The sequence below is a fragment of the Coturnix japonica genome, chromosome 6, assembly GCF_054131305.1.
Source record: "Coturnix japonica strain WE chromosome 6, WE-NBRP24, whole genome shotgun sequence".
Classification (NCBI taxonomy): Eukaryota; Metazoa; Chordata; class Aves; order Galliformes; family Phasianidae; genus Coturnix; species Coturnix japonica.
Genome location: NC_140668.1, coordinates 29,379,790 through 29,402,327, shown reverse-complemented (window position 1 = coordinate 29,402,327; position 22,538 = coordinate 29,379,790). Strand labels below are relative to the sequence as shown.

At 39.7% G+C, this 22,538-nt stretch overlaps 1 protein-coding gene and 1 non-coding gene across 4 annotated transcripts in view; one reads left to right on the top strand and one right to left on the bottom strand.

Moving 5' to 3' along the window:
- LOC107319302 (uncharacterized) overlaps nucleotides 1-22,538 on the bottom strand; it is a 334,287-nt gene that overhangs the window by 181,040 nt on the left and 130,709 nt on the right. For 2 of the 3 annotated variants that reach the window (XR_014947522.1, XR_014947524.1), the window contains exons 1-2: nucleotides 4,272-4,461; nucleotides 2,999-3,091 (exon numbers count right to left, since the gene is read on the bottom strand). This is a non-coding gene — a transcript (uncharacterized LOC107319302). Of the gene's footprint in view, nucleotides 1-2,998; nucleotides 3,092-4,271; nucleotides 4,462-8,546; nucleotides 8,674-22,538 lie in introns of those variants that run through there. The other variant, XR_014947523.1, reaches the window with a different exon arrangement.
- Nucleotides 4,603-8,016, top strand: UQCRFS1 (ubiquinol-cytochrome c reductase, Rieske iron-sulfur polypeptide 1). Its single transcript, XM_015874085.2, has 2 exons — nucleotides 4,603-4,840; nucleotides 7,227-8,016. Exons 1-2 carry the CDS (start codon nucleotides 4,633-4,635, stop codon nucleotides 7,835-7,837), a joined length of 819 nt encoding a protein of 272 aa, XP_015729571.1. The 5' UTR covers nucleotides 4,603-4,632; the 3' UTR covers nucleotides 7,838-8,016.

Sequence of the window (22,538 nt, the reverse complement as noted above, 5' to 3'; positions counted from 1 at the left end):
AGAAGCTTCCAAGAGCATCTGATGTCGATCAAGAGCTGTAAGATACATTGTGAAACTGAAAAAGAATTCCTTTGTCATCTTTTTAATTTCGTTCTTCTTGTTCTGCGCCTTCACCCAGTGCAGGTTTCATAATGGCTTAGATTTACACACAGTGGCAGGGGAGATTTTTCAGCCCTGCATCAAACAGCACGCTCAGCTCCGCTGCTACTATTTCCTTTCTTTACTATTTAGAACTACAGGGATCTCTACTCTGATTAATCAACAATTTAAGGCTCTCTGACGTTATAAATGTTCTATTTTTGTAAAATTTATGCTTAATTGTCCAACATGAGAAATTTGCTGGTAATGACAGAACAGTGATCTGTTCCAGCACTTACAGCCAAAGTCTACACCATTTTTTGTTTATTTGTTTGGCCAATAGAACTGCGACAGTGCCACATTGTGAAAAGCAAAGAATATTCAGTGGTGGAGCCAGCTGTGAGTCAAATCCATGTCCTTTAAGAGGTCAAAGTGCAAAGGATTTTTCATGAAATGTGGAGAGAAAGCAAAATAAAGGAAGATATTCCTCTTCAGACCAAGTGCCCTTCAATACACTCCCAGCATTGGCTGCTGCCCTGCCGAGCAGCATTTGATGTTGCCCCAGGCAATTATTGCCATTGGCTTCTGCTTGGTTGGACACCTTTTGTTGCCATTTCTGATTTGTGCAATCAGATTTTATCAGTTTCATATACATATGACTGTTTTTCTCCATCTGGACAATTATGTAAAGCTCTGACGTAAGCCTAGGCTTGGTCTTTTTGCTTTTATTTTATTCACTTTAACGGTCTTATTTTCTTTCCTCTCTACAGTGGTCTCCAAAAATCCCATTCTTCTTGCCCAGCGGAATATCTCATCTGCTTTGATTTTTCTATTTATTTATTTATTTTTGCAAAGAGCAGAGGGAAGATGGCAAGTATGCTTTCTTCCTTTTTATCTCATTTTACACTCAGAAAAGTTAAAAGCTTCTCTGCCAGAGCAGGATATTCCACGCCCTTCTGCTCAAGGCAATGTAACTCAGCATTATCAAACAGAGATGTAAGAGATTTAGAGCAAGATGGGTGCTGAAGCTGCAAACTCCTGCCTATTACTTCTGTATTAACAGAAAGTACTAAGAAGCCTGCTGCCAGACATCTTCTTTGCTCTTAAGACTTGAAATTACTTCTTCCTTGACTGGAAAAAAATGAATTCAGATTTAGACAGTGGCAGTGAGGTGTCATCATTTCAACTTATTGGGACAGTGGGACGATGCTGGACAGTTGATCAAAAGATCTTCATAACTTTACTTTTTGAACAGAGCTGTACACAGACGTAGCAGATTTAGCAGCTCCCCTGGGATTACAGCACAAGACATCACTGTGAGGAACATTCTGCAGTGGAACTAACTGCAGACACCGGAAACAACTCAGTCAGCAGTGTGAATGAATTAGGAGGATCCACCTAATGCTGATGGGCTGCAGACCCCAGCACGCACTGAAGACACAACCCTTGTTTTGGAAAGTTTCTACAAGAAAATTATAACACAGCTGTACAAAGAAATATTATTTCAAAATAAATAAATAAGTACATAGTACTCTTGCAAGAAATTGCCTCTAAAGGAATGCCTATCTTGTGCAAAGAATGCATCACAACTTCCTGAAACTATTCTTGTCCAGTGTGCCCCCAGATTGTCAATACACGCTCAGCAGTGGCACCAGGAAGACATCAGAGCAAGGCCTTGTCATCAGCCCCACTCTGCAGGTCAAGGCAGCAATGTCTGCACTAGATCTCACAAGAATGTCAGAAAGCTTCTGAGTAATTAGAAGTGTTTAGTAAACAGCTAGTATAACGGTCTGAAACTTAGTGTCACAGAGTCATTTCTGTTGGAAGGGACTTCTTGAGATCAACTCCAACAAGCAGGGTCAGTGAAAGAAGGCTGTCCTGCACTGCATCCAGGTGGGTTCTGTGTATCTCCACAGATGGAGACTTCACAGCCCCTCTGAGCAGCCTGCTCTTGGCTGCAGCTGGACTACACTACATCATCAGCACTGTCCATCTTACAGGTGTGATATAACATAACGTGGCTAGGGAAGAAAAAGTAAACTGCCTAGGCCACAAGGCACTTGTTCGCAGTCATCCTCTGCAGCACAGCATGAAAAAACTCATCTTTCAGTGTGATGAAGCAGGGCGTACCTTCTGCTTTGCTAGCAATGCACAACAAGAGGGTTTTTTTAATCTTTTCTTTCTGAATAATCTTATTTAAGAAAAAAGAAATGATCATCAATGCAAAACCAAAAAGCAAATGCAAATCCTGTACTCTACACTTCAGTAGCATTGACTTTTCAGAGCATAAAAATAATGCAATATAGGAAAAAAAAACACAAAACCCATAACCTTCTGGTAAGATCACACTGCCCAAGGTCACCAATCCTTTAGCAAATAGCCAAGAAAGTTCTGCAGTTAGCATCCAAATAACACTTAAATCTAAGAATAAAACAGTACATAAAGGAAGGTACTGAAAAACAACTGCACGTCCCCAAAATCATTCTGGTAATTTGCTGCAGCTATTTCATATTATTGCAGCTTTGATATATCACAGCATTTGTATTTATGCAAAAGAGTTTTTAACTTACTTTAGGATGACAGAAGCATTAAGCAGAACACATTTTCATAAGTCTAACACATTCGTGAATGCACAAATGCAATCACAGAGGTCTGTTTAGAGGGTTTACACAAAACCACAGTGACATTTAACTTTCAGATTTGCTGGCAAACACTCACTTGGTATTACTGCTTGGGAACATAATCCTAACAGCGCTTCTCAAAGAAACACCTACACACTGGAGTATGCTTAGTCACTTGAAAGTTTAAATTAACTCTTCCTGGACACAGATAAGAGGGTGTCTTTATACTGAAGAACATTCATGTTTTAATCACCTTCTGATCAACCTATTTTAAAATCAGTCTTAAGTCTTTAAAATACAGTCACGTTTTCCAAATACACCACAGCTCCCTCATTTTGTCAGAAGCCTCCAGAAGCAGCAAGGCCATCCTGCCAGAAGGCTCTCAGAGTAACCTGAACAGAAAAACAAGCTGTTATGCCCCTTCTGACGCACCCCAAACAGCTGAGCTGAATTAGCAATTCCAAACTTTCACCTGTGTCAAAACTCAGAATTCTTTAAAAACAAAGACACAGAAAACCCACACAACTGGTAACAAACCTATCTACAAGTGCTAGGACAGATCCACAGTCTCATGGTGAAACACTAATTATGTAGAGAGCACATTAAAATCTGATGGCCTTAGAAGAACTTCATTTTGGCCTATTATTACTAGAGTGGTTCTGATCGAATATTTTTTATGATTACAAAGACTTTGTAATTTGATAGAGAAGAGGAAATAAGATCATGTTTCTGTAGGTCTTTTCCTGTGAAATGGTGTTTCTAAAACTCATCCTGTTAACGCAGCAGACGTATGAGTCCTTTCTAATTTTCTCTTTCCTGTTTGAAAATCATTTGTTTCCACTTGTACATTGATCCACAGCCCCAGTGGTTCTTACATATTATCTTTCCTCCAGAATAATACTACATTGTTCTATAATTACTATTTCACAACTACAGTTAACAGTACAGTGCACTTAGTTGGGTAAATCATTATATACCTAGGCTTCAATGTGAAAAACTTGCTGGGAAAGAAATAAATTATAGATCAATACTACTGAAGCAGGAATGATCCATCCCACTTAATTAGAACAACCATATTTCAGTACATTTCAGGCACCAGATAAAAGGACTCAGTGAATTACTTATATGAAAAAGTCACACCCTTACATAAATTTCTGCAGAGCCAGTCCCTAAACTACAATCAGAGAGTAATTTAGCCATAGCATCGTTAACAACAGCAGAATTTCTGAGCAGAATCTCCTGATAAAGCCGGTATGAAACTAAAGCTTCACAGCCTTTGGATGAATACTTCATGTTGGATATTAGGAAAATTTTTGTTCCAGCCCTGGAACAGGCTGCTCAATAAGGTGGTGGAGTCACTGTCCATGGAGACGTTCATAAAAGGGGAGATGTGATACTGAGGGATGTGGTTTAGTGTTATGGTGGTGAGGGGCTGCTGGTTGAACTACATGATCTTAGTGGTCTTTTCCAACCTTAACGATCCTGAGATGCTACGAATGGATTCCGTGGCCTGGCGAGAAACTGCAGTTAGAGTTCTAAAAATGGGTTAGCTCTAATTTCTTCCTAACTTACCTCCGTATCGAGTTTACTTTGAATTTTGGGAATATTTCACAAGCTGATTTAGCCGGAGCAGGGGGGGACCAACCAGCACACACCCAGAATGTGAGCTGAGTGTTGTGACTGGAAGCTGTGACACCTCACGTTCCAGGCTGCCACTATGACCAACTAGAACTGTGACCAACTATGACTATGACCAAACACCACCCCCTCAGCGCACAACAGGGCGGGTCCCCCCACCCCTTCATGGCCTGACGTCACTTTGCTGCGACCCTGCGGCGCTGCGGTGACGTCATCGCGCCCATCCGCCCGCGTGTGACGTCATCACGCAGCCGCCGGGAAGGTCGCGGCGGTGACCGGCTCCCCAGCTGCCGCCATGTTGTCCGTGGCCGCCCGCTCCGGGCCCTTCGCTCCCTACCTGTCGGCCGCCACTCACGCCGTGCCCGGCCCTCTTAAGGCGCTGGCACCGGCGGCGTCGCGGGCCGAGAAGGTGGTGTTGGATCTGAAGCGACCGCTGCTGTGCCGGGAGTCGCTGAACGGCCGCTCGGCCCGGCGGGATCTCGTCGCCAGCGCCAGCATCAACGGTGCGGGCCGGGCCCCAGCGCCCTGCGGGTGGCAGCGGGGCGGGGAGGGCGAGGAGGGTGGGAGCCGGGTCTGGGTGTTCGGTTCGGTTCGGTTCCGTCGCCCTTCTGCCGTCCCCGCGGTTTGTTCCGTCCGTGCTGGGCTCCCGGGGGATGCACATTGAGGACTGTGGAGCTAAGAGCGTTGAGGGCTCGCTCCTTTCCGACGGCTCTTTAAACGAGTATTTGTTGTTGTGCGTTTGGGGAGATTCGGGAAAATTCGGTATAATTCGATTCGGCTTTTAACTGACCTCAATGAGAGATCTGAGAACAGATGCACTGGTCAGCTGCGTGACAGGAGTCCTAAGAAAGTGCCTTATTCCAACAGCTCTATTTTCTCCCCCCGAGTCATGCACTGTTCTCAAAGCATAAACCAGATACAGTCACACAGTAGTTCCTGCAGGGTCTGCCTTGGGCCAAATAAGGCCAGTAGCTGTCAGCAAGGCACTGCCAGGCCCCTTATTCCTACAGCTCCACAACTGTGTCTCTTCATCAGTTGGGCACAGCATCCTTCCACACGCTCAGTGCAATGGAAGTGGTTTGCTGTCAAGGTTACAGGTACCTACCAACAAATGGGACATCCAGGTCCTGGCCTCAAGTCGTACCCAACAGCAGCCAGTTAGGCAAAGCTTCAAGACTGCCTAATGCTATGTATTTTATATATTAAGGGATGTTATGTTGCCCACAAAACAAAAGCAGCAGCCTTTTGGAATGCAGACTGCACGTTTACAGCAGGACATCTAGTCTGAAATACATGCCCTGACGGCAGTGAGCTGTGTGAGGCCTCAACAGGCACATCAGGGAACAAAGAGCTTAGTATGAAACCGTAGAAGCATTTCTGAAATGTTACTTTAGTCCCAAAATGAAGAATCTTTTGTACCCACTGTATACGTAGCTTTAAATGGTACTTTCTGCTCCATAAATACAGGAAATGGATAGGAGTAGAGGTCGTTCCTAACTCTTTGATAGTCTGCATCAGCAGCCCTGCGTTATTCCTAAAATGTAAATAGCTGCTGAACAGGGATATTTTAAGCCATGTTTTCCCGTTAAGTGTCTTCCTTTCTTTTCTTTCATTTTTTTTTTTCAGGAGCACAGGAAATGTCAAAAACTTTGATGCTGCAGTGCTACAGCTGGGTGCCTTTGTGAGGCACGTGTGGAAATCTGTAATGCAGATTTAGGGCCCTATTTCAGTACTAAAAAGGAGCATATTCTAACACCAAATTATCTTCTGATAAGGGATCTTAGTGCTAAATGGGATACTTGTGTAAGACTTGGAGACTGCTGTGCCTTAGGAAAGATGCTCCGTAGTGGTTAGAACTGCACCTGACCATCAACTGTAAAGGACACATCCAGATGTAAATTCTACACATCTATAATTAACGTAGCTGACACGTAGTCTTATTTATAGCTTCAATTAATATTATTCAATGACAAGTGTGACAGAGGATTTTCAAAGTAGGTTAATTATAATGCCTGCTGGCCTGCTGCTAAATGAGAAATGACTTCACACTGAAGTAAACGAGTAGATTGCTCTCACAGAATTTTCAGTTTCAGATCAAATGCTTTCAATTTCCTGAGTTAATTGTAAATAAAAGCAAATATTTTCCCATTAGAAAATGGACAGCCCCTTGTTTGGCAGCCACATCTTGTCAAGTTAGCACATTGGCTTCAACTGGGAACCTCACAAAGTTCAGGAACTGGATATTTACTAAATTTATTCCTAAATCTTTTTATGAGACGTCTGCAAATAGGAGACGGGAGTTTGAAAGGTTTAAAAATCCTTTCCTGGGGCAGTTACCTTTGATGTTAGTTTTAAGTCCTATAAAGGAGGGTGTCTGATCTTGCATTTTTAATCTTTAAAATGCTTAACCAGACACTTAAGATTGTTAAAGGCATAGAGGTTACTTAAGTCAAAGGAAATCAAATTTGTTCAAACTATTTTTTTTTCAGGGTAACATCAGCACAGAAAGCTCTGCCCATCTCCTGTCAGCTGTTGTATTCTGCAGCATTTCTGCCTTGAAATTTGGAGAACAAACAATCCTCCCAAGCCAACAGATCACTTTAAACCCAGAACTTTTTGCAGGTCTTTCTATACCCTTATCAGGCTCCATTCAGTTTTCACAGATAAAGTGGAATGATTCACAAACCATTCATTCATCTACTAAAAATACCTTCTAATAAGTATTATCTTCCAAGGTAAAATTGAAATGCCTTCTTAGAGGAATGCTACCAAGACTCCGGAATAACATACCCATCATTCATAAAGCGTGATTTGGAAAAGCCTAATATAAGATACATCATGATGTATTTCAAGTGAAAGAGTTGCCATTTCATATTATTTTTCTTGCAGCACCTGCCAGCGTGCGTTTTGTCCACAATGATGTCACGGTCCCTGACTTCTCTGCCTATCGTCGTGAAGATGTGATGGATGCCACAACGTCATCTCAAAGGAGCAGTGAAGATAGAAAAGGCTTTTCCTACTTGGTGACTGCAACAACATGCGTCGCTTCCGCATATGCTGCTAAGAATGTTGTCACCCAGTTTATTTCCAGCCTCAGTGCTTCTGCTGACGTGTTAGCGTTGTCAAAGATTGAGATCAAGCTATCTGACATTCCAGAAGGGAAAAACATGGCTTTCAAGTGGAGAGGGAAACCCCTCTTTGTGCGTCACAGAACCCAAGCAGAGATTAATCAGGAAGCTGAAGTTGATGTGTCTCAGTTGAGAGATCCACAGCACGATTTAGACAGAGTAAAGAAACCGGAATGGGTCATATTAGTAGGAGTCTGCACTCATCTTGGTTGTGTACCAATTGCTAACTCTGGAGATTTTGGTGGCTATTACTGCCCTTGCCATGGGTCCCATTATGATGCCTCTGGCAGAATCAGGAAAGGTCCTGCCCCCTATAACCTGGAGGTTCCAACCTACCAGTTTGTTGGTGATGATTTAGTTGTTGTTGGCTGAATAACAAGTGCTTGCTCACTTTCATGTTCTGGTGAATGTACACTTGAAAGGGTTAACTGATATTCTGAAATACTGTCAAACCAGATGATCTTAAAAATACATGAGCTTTGTTCTCTACCAGAAGTATGTTTGAATACTTCCCTGTGTTCAATTTTAATAAAAACCTGAAGTGAGCACTATTCCTGACTGAAGATAACTTGTATTTGTTTGTATACCGAGTCAAGGGGACTCTACAGCAGACACAAAACGTGTTTCTGCAGCCCCGCTGAAAGGAGGCATTCTCAACACAGACACTGCATCACATAACCATAGCTTTCTCTGTACCACATTTCCATTATTAGCATTTAGTTTTCACAACACGAGGGGAAGAAACACCTTCAAAAAACTCACAGCTGACTTAAAACAGTGTGTGGAGTCAGCTTCAGTGCAGAATTGTACCAAATGCAATCCCTCTAAGCCAATAGGTCTTTTAACCAGCACTGGTCTTGCCCATTGGTCTGGCAGTGTCTGTGTTCACGAGTGAACACAATGAAATCTTGGAAGAGTTCTGTCTCAACAGGCTTATATGTGCATACATAAAATTACTTGTACAGGAAATCTGCTACTTATATCAAACTAACTGAATGACAACTATACCAACCTACCACCACTACACAGCACACATGAGGATAAAACAGCTTTTACTCTAACCATGAGATGCTAGCAGTACCTTTTTTCCACTGTTAAGTGTTGCTTCCTGGGCCACGCAGATGTGATAGTTGCCATCCTCTCTTTGATTAAAGGTTTTGTTCTCTTCACAGTTGCAAAAAGGTCAGTCACAATGAGACAAGCAGGCACTGGAAAAGAATGGGGTTTTATGAGAATCTGAGAAATAAGAGTTTTTTAAAAAAAGCTCCAGGATCTCACATATAGGTGCCACAATTATGGGTACAAAATAAAAACACCACAGATTTTCATTTGAATACACTATAACACTTCATAGAGGGTGTGGAGTATCCGGAGATACTGAAATCAAACAGGTCAGAATCCCAGGCTGTAATGCTTTGAGCAAGAGGTTGGACTAGAACATCTCATCCTCTGCTTTCCAACCTCAGTGACTGATTTGCACAGGATCATGTGTAGTTACTGTAGTTGCTTGTCAGAAGTTCCAAACTCCTGAATGGAGAAATGCTGCTCCAACAGTGACAAACCTCCCTGTAGTGATGTGCTCACGGCCTCAAGTTCCCAGCTACCTTCTGGGCTCAGAAGATGTCTGTGGAAGGAGCTCTCACTACTGCCACTACTTAAGTGTCATTACCACCCTACACAACAGGTAACTGCCCTTCTCTTGGCTACTGTACCCCATGTAGCTGGAATAATGAGTGTCCCAGTACACAGAAAAATACTGATATACTTTATGAATTACTGGAGAAATATTCATTGTATTTACTAGAAGTAGTGTTTTACTAGCTTTGCTGTTTCTACGTATTTCCACTTTGACTCCCTCCACTTCAGTAATGGCCTTACTAGGGCTCTCTGTTCCCAGTAGTACACATTCAGTGTGTAAGCACCTTAAGGTACTGCAACATGACACAGGAATCACAGCACAAGCATGGATACCACACACATATCACCCACCTTTGCTTTCCCCTGTAAGAGGGGAATTCAACCCAGTACAAACTCAGCACCAAACAAGGAGGAAACAGCTCCCAAGAACTGTTTTTGGATGAAACAGCCTGTTTGCTGCACGTCAGCAATGATTTATTATTATTTTGACATTTTAATAACTACTGTATAATTATCAATTAGCCTCTATCCTTGAAGAAAATATTTAAAGTGTTTTTGTTTTTAAGAAAAATACAAGAGCTTTCATGCGCTAAATAAAGCAGAGGGAAAACGCTTCTGTGTAATTGAAATGCTTTATCATAACACGATGCCACATGAAGCCCACAAGAAAATATCAGCATTTAAAAACGTTTAGGTCTGTGATTTCAAAGCAGTGATGCTCTCTTTAACTGATACTACTGCATTGCATTTCTAAAAGAAACAAATACACCTGTATTCTGCTTGCAGGGCTGTATCTTTGCCCAAGATAAAATGACTCCCTTTCTGCATTGCTGCACTCCTGGGAATCAAATGGGCAGAGCACACCACCACAGAGAGCTCTTTGCACACCCCCTGAGCACACAGCTGGACCAGATGGGCTCACCTGTACAGCCTGCTGGGTTTGCTTTGCACTCCAACCCACTAAACCACACTGAACAAAGTCCCATCCCATGGACCTGAATCATGATATGATGCCTTGTTCTAGCAACACATATACAAAATGTAAGGTATTATTTATTACAGGTGCAATGATTTTTTTTCAGCATTATAAAGATAATTCTGGATTTAAACCATACTAAAGATGTATATTGTGTGGTTTTAACTAGTTTAAATAGCAGCTAGAATCACAAGGCACGGGAGAGACTGGCTCTTCTGCCCATAAACGATGGCATAATCAATAGTGGAAGGTAACTTCCATGTTCAATTTCACTTATCACTGATGGCTGATGTCCTTGGTCAGCCAGTTACAGGACTGGTAACTACCATGACTTCATCCTCCCACATGACAAAGAGAAGTTACACCCAGAGACAGAAGGCAGACAGCACAAACTGAGGTTGGTCTTGTTCCAGCACTTCTTGCAAGCCCATATTTGAGTTATCTGTCATGAAAATTCTATAGCAAAGTCACTATTATGCAGATGTTCAGTGTATAATTTCCTACAAGCAATCTAATAGCAGTGTCAGGCAGAACTGGTTTACTCCCACCATGTCATACAGTAACAGAACTCCAAATTTTCCTCTGTGAGCAGTCACGTAATTTGGAAGTAATTACAATACACGTCAGCCTCCAATTCCTATCACAAATAAGAAGTGCCAGCTTCCTGCAGAGATCTATTGCTCTGCGCAGCTGTAGGACAATCAATAGAGCTATTGAGAACTGCATCATTTCCAAGCAGGTCCACGGAATTTTATGTTTAAGGGTACTTAACAGTTAAAAAAAGGTACTAAAAAAGAGTTATGTAAAATTATTTAATAAATGCCCATTTATACAAGTGGAAAGGCTTTGTGTATACCAAAATTCCCCCTTTTTTTATACTTTAACGGGTTAAAGGAATAACAAGAAGCAGACAAGTAAGATCAGATTTATCTCTTGGGTTAGTGGCATTGGGCTATTTTCTAGTCTGGTGCTAAGGGGCGGGAGGAGGCAGTTTATTTCACAACCATTTTGTACATTACAACCATTCTGTAACTATTTTGCATAATTCATGCATAGTGATGTACAGCCACTGATGACAGCACGTTTAGCTAACATTATTTGAAATAAAATAGAACACTCCTTTTGAATTGCAAAAAGTGTGATAGAGCATTTCAGATGTCAGTCTGAAATGTCACCTGTAGAACACGTCAGCCCTGCGCATAGAAAAGCCTCCCAGTTGTGACAGGCTACTGCTGTGTTTTCCTTCTCTCTTCTGTTCCAACTGAACAGTAATTTTGTATTAAGTACCCAAATACCTTGAATTTCAGTAGTTAGGGTTGGGGTTTTTGTTTGTTTTTAGTTTTATATATACCCCAAAGATTTGAAGTACACTGGGGTCTTGTGCAAGTGAGAACCAAATACCTGCAACAAGATTTGGCTCATGGATTGCTCCCAAGGTATCTACAGCAGTATGGCAAATTTTGACCTAGCAATTATTCTTCCATCATAACAACACCAATTTTGACTGCCTGATTAAAAAACCTGAATAGTTAGGGCAATATTATTTTCTTCATACAGTTTGTAAGATGCTTTGCTTTAAGTGTTCTTAGTGTACTTACATTTTCATAGCAAAAGCCACTATTTTTAGTTCTCCAATTCTTTAATACCTCTGCAGCACAAAATAAAGATCTCTCTCTCCAAGCTGCTGTACTTGACACTGGTTTGCAAGATGAATAACTGCTTCAAAACATTTGTGTTGCTTCTAACTAAATAAAACACTGCACTCAAGGCATATCTATATTGTATTTCCTGTAGATAAACTCTTGTACTGTAGTAGTGAAAAAAGACACCTACTAACATATGTGTGGACTTGCAAGTCAGAATGTGTCAGACTCTTAAAACCGAACCATTTTATCTTTACTAGGGCATAATCTATACCAGCTTTTGGAAGGCTGGACATTAATCCAATAATTTTAGGCCATAGTTATAGTGTCTCTCAGCCTGCCCTGCTCCCTTCTCTTAACCTACTGGAAGAGTCGTTCTTGATCATTTCATTTAATTGAATGTGACAAAGATCTTCTCACCTCATGCCAATCATTTTTCAGAAATATTTGTTTTCTAAGACAGTTTCCTAATTTGACAGATAATCTGTCCTTACTTATAATTCATACCCACAGATATGGGCCATTCTGACGTAAAGTCTATAAATCATCAACCTTTTTCCTCCTGAATTTTTTGCCATCTCTGAGCTGCTCCACTGAGGTCACTAAAGGTTGCTATTACCAGAGCTATTTATCTTCCCGATTTTTCTCCTTTCTGAATCCTCAGTTGATATCAGTTCCCAGACAAACATACGTCCTCTCATGCCAGCAGGTCACCTGCCCTGCAGTCAACGACACATCCATCAACTTCTCTCATAGGCCCCAGGAACGCTGCACCGTAAGCACACTCACAAACTCTGGGCCCTTCAGCTGTCTTGCACCCATAGCCCTCATGAAAAACATCGAGTCTGATCAAAGAGTACATTGAAAGAAGTCTGGAAAATTATTGATAACATCCTGGAGTCAAACTACTGATTGGAGGAAGCAAAAAAAAGATGGACTTTGTTTTAGTAAGGATTTTGTTGCTGTGATCTTCTCAGCAGCAAATCAAGAAAAAAAGTCCAAGTGAAAACATGGGAACTGACTGAAAAACTGTCCTCAGGGAGTAGTTAGTGATCACTGCCAGACACGCATTGCTTTCACTGGATGGAACAGGCAAGTGAGAGTTACGGGTTTGGGTCCTAGCAATACTCAGCACTTTCAGTAGTGAACTGGGTGGTACACGAGCACGCTTGTTAGACTTGAAGAGGAAATCAAAGTAGCAAAGGACACCAATATCTTAAAACACACGACTCAGATGCAAAACATATTCAATGACATGTGCCTACATGCTGAGAATGAGTAATAGAACCCTATAGCTGTGGGGATAAAAAAAAAGTCAAACGTCTGTCTGGGATGAAAAAATTGGAGCTCCATGTTCTGTATTCGTTAGCATTCATGAAAATCCAAATGGAACCTGACAATTCAAGGAGACTATGATAATGGAGAGTGTCCAGAGGAAGATGACAAGAATAAGTAAGGGTTTAGAAAATGTGAGCAATGGAGAGGGATGGAAGGAAATCAGACTATACAACCTGGTAAGCACTGAGAAGATACATGATAACAGGCTCAGCTGGTACAAGTGAAAACAATCAAGTATTCTTCACATTTATCGTGGATAGGTAAAACAAAGACAGTAAGTCATAACAAAGGCAACAGAATTAGGATGCGAGAAATAAATGCAATAACAGTAACCCCAGGAAGAGTCAGAAGTGTGGGGTACTTAAAACACAAGAAATTATTTCAACCAGATTTTAGCTGTTTGCACAGAAACAGAATGAGCTCAGCCAAAGACTCTATGTTTCCTGCTCATTCCATGTGTTCTCTTATGTATCTTACAGTATTTTAAATATTATACAAGCAGGATTCACACCCAAAGCCTATTAGTCTATAAATAAACATTGCATTAATTAATCTGGGGGGGTTTTTTTACAAGGAAAGTGCAAATATCTTCAAAGATATCTAAGTCAGCACAGAACAGATTGTTGCAATTCAAGCACATAGGAACACAGGTACAGAGGTGGCCTAAATCCATCTCATTTTATGTGCTAAACTGTACAGTGCTGTGGGGCTTCAACCTTAAGTGGCAAAATAAATGTGCCATGAAACAGTAATGAACAATTTCCTGAATGCCAAAGTCCCACTGCATTCAACATAGCCACAATCGCAGCCTCTGCTCCTTTGGTGGACTTAGCAACATACAAAGAAAAAATTCTCTTCAAGTCTAACAAAAAAATCTTCTCATCAAATTCACGATATTTCAGTCATTATCCCTTCCATTCACCTTCTAAAAAGCTCAGAGGCAGTAGAAAATGCTCCATACGGTGGCTTTCATTTATCTGTCGTCCATCATCAGTATGTTTCTCCCAGGTGAGATACAATCTATCAACATTTTTGTCAGCTCCTTGTAAGCTGCGTTTTTGCTGTCTTTACCTAGGTGAGCTGTGAAAGGGTGTTTTCCTTGCTGTTTTGTGACTGCCTGGACAACACAAAACTGCTTTGTCTGTTTCCTTCTGTAATAAGTTTTATTAGCATCAGTTTGATCGTGAGAGAAAGAAGATCCATAAACATTGCATGTTTGCCTCTATGTTAGTGTCTTTAGATTTCTTTGCAAATCCTCCTTTCAGAAACATCTACATTTATCTATTAATATTTCTATTCTGAAATAAATTGCAGCAATTAAATAATACTGAAGTCCTTGACTGGAATTATCTTCAGCAGTTCAATTAACTCATGTTTATAAAAATACTTTCATCTAAGCATCTTAAAGACTGCCATTACTATTATCTTCTAAGCTGCATCCCAGTTGCAATGTAGCATGTATTCCTGACTGACATGATGCTTTGAAGTCTTTAAACTACACAAGAAAGTCATGGCTTAGGGATGTTTTTGACAACTAATTGTAGTTTTCTGATAAACCTCTTCCAGCTCACTCTTTGAGAACATAAGTCTTAGTGCTTTCATTATTCTTGGTTCATACTTCATTTAGTCCAAAATTAGCCTGTCACTCACCCACCTCCAGTCTCTGGCTCCCCAGTAATGTCCTTCAGAGTGACCACAGAAGCCCTGTTCTATATGCAACACTACTTATTTCAGGTCCATTTATGTACTCATCTTTGATGTAAGCTATATAAGCTATAGACAGAGTGAGCCTGTTGTGATATTGAGCACTAGTATTCATGCCCCATGGAGAGCTTATTCTGCCAGGGGTCTCGGTGGCACTGGTAACTACCTTTCTCAGTTGCAGTAATCTCCCATTCGTTTCCTAATATCTGTGATGAAGCAACAGACTTCTATGACTTATTTAGGGCTCTTTCAATAGAGTAGCCTATATATACTGGCTGACAGTTAAGTGTAATATTATCATTATTATTATTACTGTAGAGAAGATTTCAGTATAAAAATATTTATAGAGCCAACGTTTATACAGACTGATTTCATATTGTATCACCTACAACAGAATACTCCACTGAAGAGAACACAATAATTCTTATATATGCTGAATCCAGGTTTATACAGCAACCCAAATGGCTCCCTCAGAGCCAAGCCAATTCCAGAGCAAATATATATATAGCTCACATTTCATCTCCCAAATGCGACAGTCAAGGGCCACTGAGAACAAGCAAAAAGGTTTAAAACTTGAACATAGACTTTTAAAACTTGCATATATTTTAGATTATTGGTACTTGGCTGCTCTGCAATGAAAACTATGGTCGATAAATATCTCTGGGCAAGATAATGATGATCTTTGACTTACCCCAACAAATAGGAAGAATATTTCAGCACAGGATACTATTTGGGATAGCATCATTTCTTCATTTTTACTCTTCACCTCCTCTCTTTGGATAGCGTTCTGACTCCTGCTGCTCCACGTACAACTAGTAATAGTTTGCTAAATATTACAAATTTTCTTTGAAAACTTCAGCTGCAGTAATGAGATTGACTTGTAACCATCACAATTTACTTTAATGTCTTCAGCGTATTCCATTTTAAACAGTGGCTGCCACAACTATAGCCAACATTGCAGCCCTTAATCAAAGTAGCTAGAAAATAATACATTCATTTGCTTAATAACATCTGTTGTAAGCTTCACCTCCTGTTGCACCACTTCATTTCAGAATTAGCTGAGTTAGGTCCATATATTACATAATTTTCTTATGAAAATGATTAAATAAACTTTGCACCAATCATACAAGACAGCTCCAGCCTCCAGATTAAGTCAGAACTCCATCTGGTCATGCCAGATTGCAGGGCCCAGTCCAGTGTTTTGAAAGTAAAGTATTTTTTACATCATTCATTATTTAACCAAGTCTATTTATCTTACAGTAACTATCTCCTTTAAATCTTGTAAATATAGTCATTATTCTTCAAGTAAATACAAACAAAAACAACAACAACAAAACAACAGGTAAACTATCTGGTTGCTGTAACATATTAAATTTTCTTCATGTAAAATACTTAATCCTGAGCAGCAACACTGCATTATAAAACAATTCCTACTAAAACATGCTCTAATTATAATTCCAAAGCTCATATTATTTTTGGAATTTGTGTTGGCTTTTAGATAGATTATAACAAAAGCTAATTTCTGTATGTTTTAATAACTTAGTAGTCAAATAAAGCCATAATGCTCAAATTATGACTAACCACAGTGTATAATTCCCCATAAAAGCTAATTGACAATTGATTTTCTTGAATACTGAAAGAATTCATCATGATTAACACCATTACAATGAAATACAAAGGAATTAGAAAAGATTTATCTCTAATTGAGTATTTCTGCAAATATTAGAACTACTGAAGAGAATAACAAAGTAGGTTAGGATCTTAGTTTCAGCTGGGATGGAACTGCTTTCTTCACAGTGTCTGGTACAGTGCTATGCTTTGGTTCTGAGAGAGAAACAATGCTGACAACACACTGATGTGTACATCTGCTGTGAGCAGTATTTTATGGAGCTAAGGCCATCCACAGTGAAGGGCCCAAAGAGTTGAGAGGGAACAGAATTCTGACAGCTGACTTAAACCAGGGATATTCTGTACTACACGACATCATGTGGAAGGAGTTCTGAAGGGAGCAGCAGTTCATCACACTCTTCGGTCACTCAGTTGGTAGCTGGGCATTTGTCTGGAGTAGTGAGCAACTGTTTGTGCATCACTTGTTATACACATGTTTTAATATATGTATACATTTACACACATATATAGTTGTAACTATTACTGTTTTCCTTTTCTCTATCTTAGTAAATAGTTTTATCTCAACCCACAGGTTCTACCTTTTTTTTTTTCCCCAATTCTCTTCCTCATCCCACTGGGAAGGGAGAAGGTGAGCCAAAGACTGCGTGGTGCTCAGCCAAAGTGGGTTAAACCACAACAGTTACAAACACAGCATCCACTTCCCTACTTTATACACAGAATATGAATTATGCAGATGTAACAGGAGGGCTGCTGCTTTTCTGTAGGTGCAGCACGCTTTGTATGCACCATAACAGCACAGCACTTTGCTCTCTTAGTACTCAGGCTGAGTTCTGGGGTCATCTTCTTGCTGTTTGCACATCCTCAACTGGATCTGACCTCATAAAGAACATTTTTCAAAAGGAAGAAAACAGTAAAATTATAGAAGACAAGAAGAGGAAAACAAAAGTAGTTATGAAGACAATCTTTCAAGGCAGTGCAAGGCCACAGATACCTCATGGCCTCAGAGGCAGAGAGATGCAATGGGACTGTACTGGAAGAAAGTGTGCCAGGACACAGAATGCTGCAAGGTAGCAATGTGATGGAAGCTAATGAGGGAGACAGGCAAAGACCCCCGCTGCCCTGAAAAGTGGATAATTGGTACGATAAATTTTTCCATGCCATATTAAATACAAAACAGTAAAGTGAGTGAACATAATTACTATGTATCAGCTTGTGCAACTTTAAATAGGAACTTTAAATAGCAATTAAAATAAAAAGACACTTCCCTGCCCTGGAGTTTTCAGTGTGCAGCTCCCCACCAGCAGAGCAATGGGTGATTCACAGCCTTCACTGAACCTCTGCAGGGCTCTCAAGGGAAACTTCAAGAAGTCAGCACCCTGGGACATGTTAGAAGGGACAAATGACTCTGGGGAGTGAGGATACCTGGCTGCCTTCTGTGGCTCTTCAGCTTCTTGCTAATGCCTTGATATCAGAAAAGCTGCTGGTGTGGTTTGGATAGCCATTCACCTATCCAAACACTCAGATCTTCCCTGCTATTCAAGCAGCAATCTTTTGCTTTGTGCCTTTTACAATGTGCATTTTATTCCCAGTTTCTGTAATATCAACTTCTATGGTACCAGATCTTTTCTAATTAAAACTAAATATAAATTAGGATGGATGTTGCTTGTATTACTTAAATAAACAAATAAAGGCAAATGAGAACATGGAGAAGGCAAGCTGAGTCTGATAAACTAACACAGCTTTGATTTGATAGAGATCTCTCAGCTTAGTGCAGCCATTCAAAATTAAAGAGGAATGTACAACCACGTAACAACCTCTACCGAATTAATTCATTCACAGTTACCATAACTGCACTGTGTAGAGAATAACTAAACTGCTGTTAAAACATCAATTGAGATACAACAATACCAGCTCAACAGAATAGAAAAACAGTAGGATTCTCTTTAGCACTTTTCTTAACACCTTGTGAAGCATCTCAGTCCTGCACAGAAGGTCTAGGAAATCCTGTTATTTATCTGTACCCAGTAACATCTCCCCTGGACTAAATAACAGAAATAGCTTTATTAGATAAACACTGCTCCAAGCCTTCAGGTTGTCATTTTTTTTTTATTTTTTTTTATTTTTTTTTTTTTCTTTCCCCTATTCATTGCAAAACTGCTGTGGAATTACTGATTTCCTCAACAATTAATGGGAATGACCAAAGATTTGGATTTAAATGCTCCAGCTTCCATATGGCAACTCAGTAATTTAGCACCCTATTTTTCATCTTCCCTTGTGTAACTAAGCGGACTCTGGCAACAAGTCTAATTTGGTCCCTGGGTACTTTATCCTTTCCCTCATTCAGTCTAATTGCACACCCCTATAACAGCCCTCTTCCTGTGCCTGTGGCATCATCCTTCTTATTTATTCTTCTGCAGATATCAAGGCATCCATCGTTACAAAGCTGGGAGCCTTGAATGCAAACCTGAAGGTAGAGTTTTGATCCCAGCACAATGACTCAAGCTTCCTGGCCCCAGCAGACTGCACTGGAGCACAGAACTAAAACACCTCTGGTCAGGCAAGTCAAAGCTATGTTCTATGTTAGACATCAGTCAACAAACGCTGTGTGTAAATTAATTGTTTTTTTAAAAATAAAGAATGCAGTTATCCAAGAAAACCAACCTCAGCATGCAATTCTGAGATAATGGGCTAAAATCTAATAGCAAGCACACCACTGCCTGTTCAATAGCCACAAAAGACTAATAATCCATTTACTGTCCAGCGCCTATGAGGAACAGTTAGAATCACCAGATCCTTTGGGAAAAAGGTATAGAACTTTGCACAACATACGTTACTGGAAAACCATAATCCTATTTGCCATGTTCCATAATCAAGTTTGAAATGCCACATGCATGTAAGCTATACACAAGTGGGTAATAACAGCCAGACTTCTAGAGCTCCCTTCCCTGCACAGTTCCTGAACTGCCTTTGGCACACAGTGTACCAAATAATCCTCCCTGTTTTCTCTTCTTTGAGTGCATCTATCTATCACTGGATCACAGGAGAACAATCCCCGATTTAAACCTATGATTTATAACATATGCTGGGAAATGCTTAACAAATATAGCAAGACTAAACCCAATACAGAAATTGCACGTGGTTATCACTGTCAAAAAACAGTAGTGAAAGTAACAGTTTATTAAGTTTAGGTAAAAGGAAGCCAAACACTGACTAAGACTCCCATTCATTTAGAATAATGATAGCTATCTATCATCCATCATATTTCAAACATATTATCAAATGAAATTGGAAGTGGTGGTTTGGTGTTTTTTTGTTTTGTTTTGTTTTTACTTGGTAAAAGAAAAATGGTCCTTCTAGCAACAATATTTCCTCTTGCGGGACCCAGGTGTTGGGGTCACCTCTCCGCATATCTCCTATACTGGAACCAACACACTGACCTTGCTAGAAGAACAGTGTGGTTTCCACAGTCATACCAGGAATATCCTAGATTTATATTAAGCTGGATGCCAGTTAAAGTTGTGTATATTTGCATGTGTCTGTTCATGCACATGCATACACACATTAGAAAAATGAGTCATTTACCCCAAGCAATGCTCATCTGGTGCCAACACTGAGAGATATATATGGGTACAAATAGAAAATTCTAGTTTGTAGACATGATTGCTTATTTGTTTCACAATAGGAGAAAACCAGACCTGCTATGTCACGTGAATCGTGCACTTGACAGTCCACACTCACGCTTCCACATTTGGATTTTGTTTTCATTGTTCCCCATAGGTTTTTTTCCTGGCTATAATTAGAGTTAATCACATTTCAAAGTACCAAGATAATTATCTCCATGTCAAATTAGCTATTTTCAAATGAAAGACTATTTCTGCTTAATTTTTCCCATCTTGAAAGCAAAGCAGAGATCCCCAGATCTTTCATGCCATTTTTTTTATGAACACTGGGTTATGATAAGCTACTTTCTGAACCACTGCTTGAATGCAATTTATTTTACATAGCTTTGCATAATAAAATGGCATTTTAGATAACTTATTCAAAGGGCAGAATAATTCTCTGTAGATTTCATTAAATCACTCTTTTCATGTTAAATTAATGTGCCAAGTTAATTTTGGAATAAACAAACCAAGATATTTAACTGCTTTTTGATAAATACGCACTACTTAGTTACAATTTTCTCACATAGCTTCATGTTTTAGAAGTTTGTATATTTCTGTACATCTTTAGAGAGATTGAAGTTCATATAGATTTTTTATACACGCAATTAGATGTATTTAATGGACCTGTATCTCCATGTGCAAATCAGACACCACTTCCTCTTCGATAATCTTTTTCTATCCTGTTATTTTCCTAAAACAGAAATAAATTATGGAACTTTTCATGGGAAAAGTCAGTTCTGAACATATTAATGGGAAAACCTGAATGATAACAATCAACTTTTGTATTTGTAATTTTCGTTCTCATTTGTAAAACGCATAAGATCAAGACAGATGGAACTCAGAACTGAACACTGCTTTACTTCAGATTTCACAAGAGCACTCCTCCTTCTCCCCATTAACCAAATGTAAAGATATGCTCCCAGTGTGCATCATACAAAACACAACTGTCTGGAAACTCGTTCAATTGCTTTTCGAGTTACTTTTTCAGAAGATGATCACCTTTACATGCACAAAGTCAAATAAAAACACAACAGAACCCACGTTCCCAATTCTCATGAATTTTAAGACACTCTGTGTCTGTTTCATGACTGACTATGCCAGTGCTCCTTTCAACATTTATCACTGGGTAAAAAAAAACCAACCCATGCCAACGCTGTGCTTAAAAAGCTAAGTATGCACTGCTGAGCAGAAACCAGTGCAGCATCTTTGTCAAGAGGGAGATTTCAACAAGCACTACTTGTTCAAAATAACCTGGCAGACAAGCAATAGTTATTTACGAACAAGGAAAAGAAAGATTAGACTTGAGATTTGAGAGCTGTACGGTATTTGACAGCCGTCACAAATTACTGTTATTGCTGTAACAAGATGATTGGATGCATATTTTACTTGATTTCTTGGTAATATTTCACGTTGATTCTAAAGGATACAAAAACACATTGAAAGACTAATATTTCATACTGATTTAAGCAAGCATAATGTTGGAACCAGAGCTTTTTGATGTTTTCTTCTGATAGGGTTGTAAAATATTCTTGGGACTTATTTCAATCCTCTTTCTGTCTTTTAAAGAAAATTAGACTCATACTCTTCTAGAATAAATTATTTTGTTTTTTCAGTTACCAGTGAATAACAGCTCTTCTCATTTAGGCTTGTTTTTCAACTTGTACTACAAGCTGGGGAAGAAATATCCAAGTTGAACTGACTTACAGATACTGATAGCATGCCTTTAATTAGAAAAATGAATTATTTCATAGTTTTGGAGCTGAAATGGCTCTAGTGAAGCCTCCCTAAGAAACAAGAGTGATACTCTCTTTTATTTATAGAATGATTTTTCAAGTTTTGTAAAGAAACTAATGTTGATCAGTTGTTGGATTGATTCTTAGTAGTTATAAGGTCAAGGAAAGCTCCCCTTCCCTATACTTATCTGCACCTTCCCAGCTGATATTGCCACAGCTCCAGCCCAGGTATGGATATGTACAAGGCACAAGCAGGAGGGAAACCAGACTCTCATTGTCCTCCTGAGATGCATGATGTCTTTATTCTGTCATAATCTGCCATCCTCCCTGCAGCTGATATATTCAAACTACCCATTTTCTGTGCTGTTTTTATGAGACATTCACTATGCCTTAAGAATGCTTACTGCACTAAAATGTGCAGGGAACATCTAACTTGATAAATCACAAACTCACTGAAGCATGATCTTTGTGCTCTGCTTTGGGCATTTTAAGGTATATTAGAAAGAGCAATGAGTTTCATGACTAATTGTCTTACATTAATAAAAGAAAGCACTCCAAGGATTTGTGAAAGGTCAGTGAACTTTGTTAAAAGGACAGAAGAGTGGAGCAAAGACATTTTATACTTCTTAATGGGATATACAAGAAAAAAAGTTCAGTTTTAAAGCTCAAGAACAAATATAATCAGCATTATCATGCATAGTAATCCTCTATGATAAAGAATCAAAACATGCTTAACATTAAGCACAGACT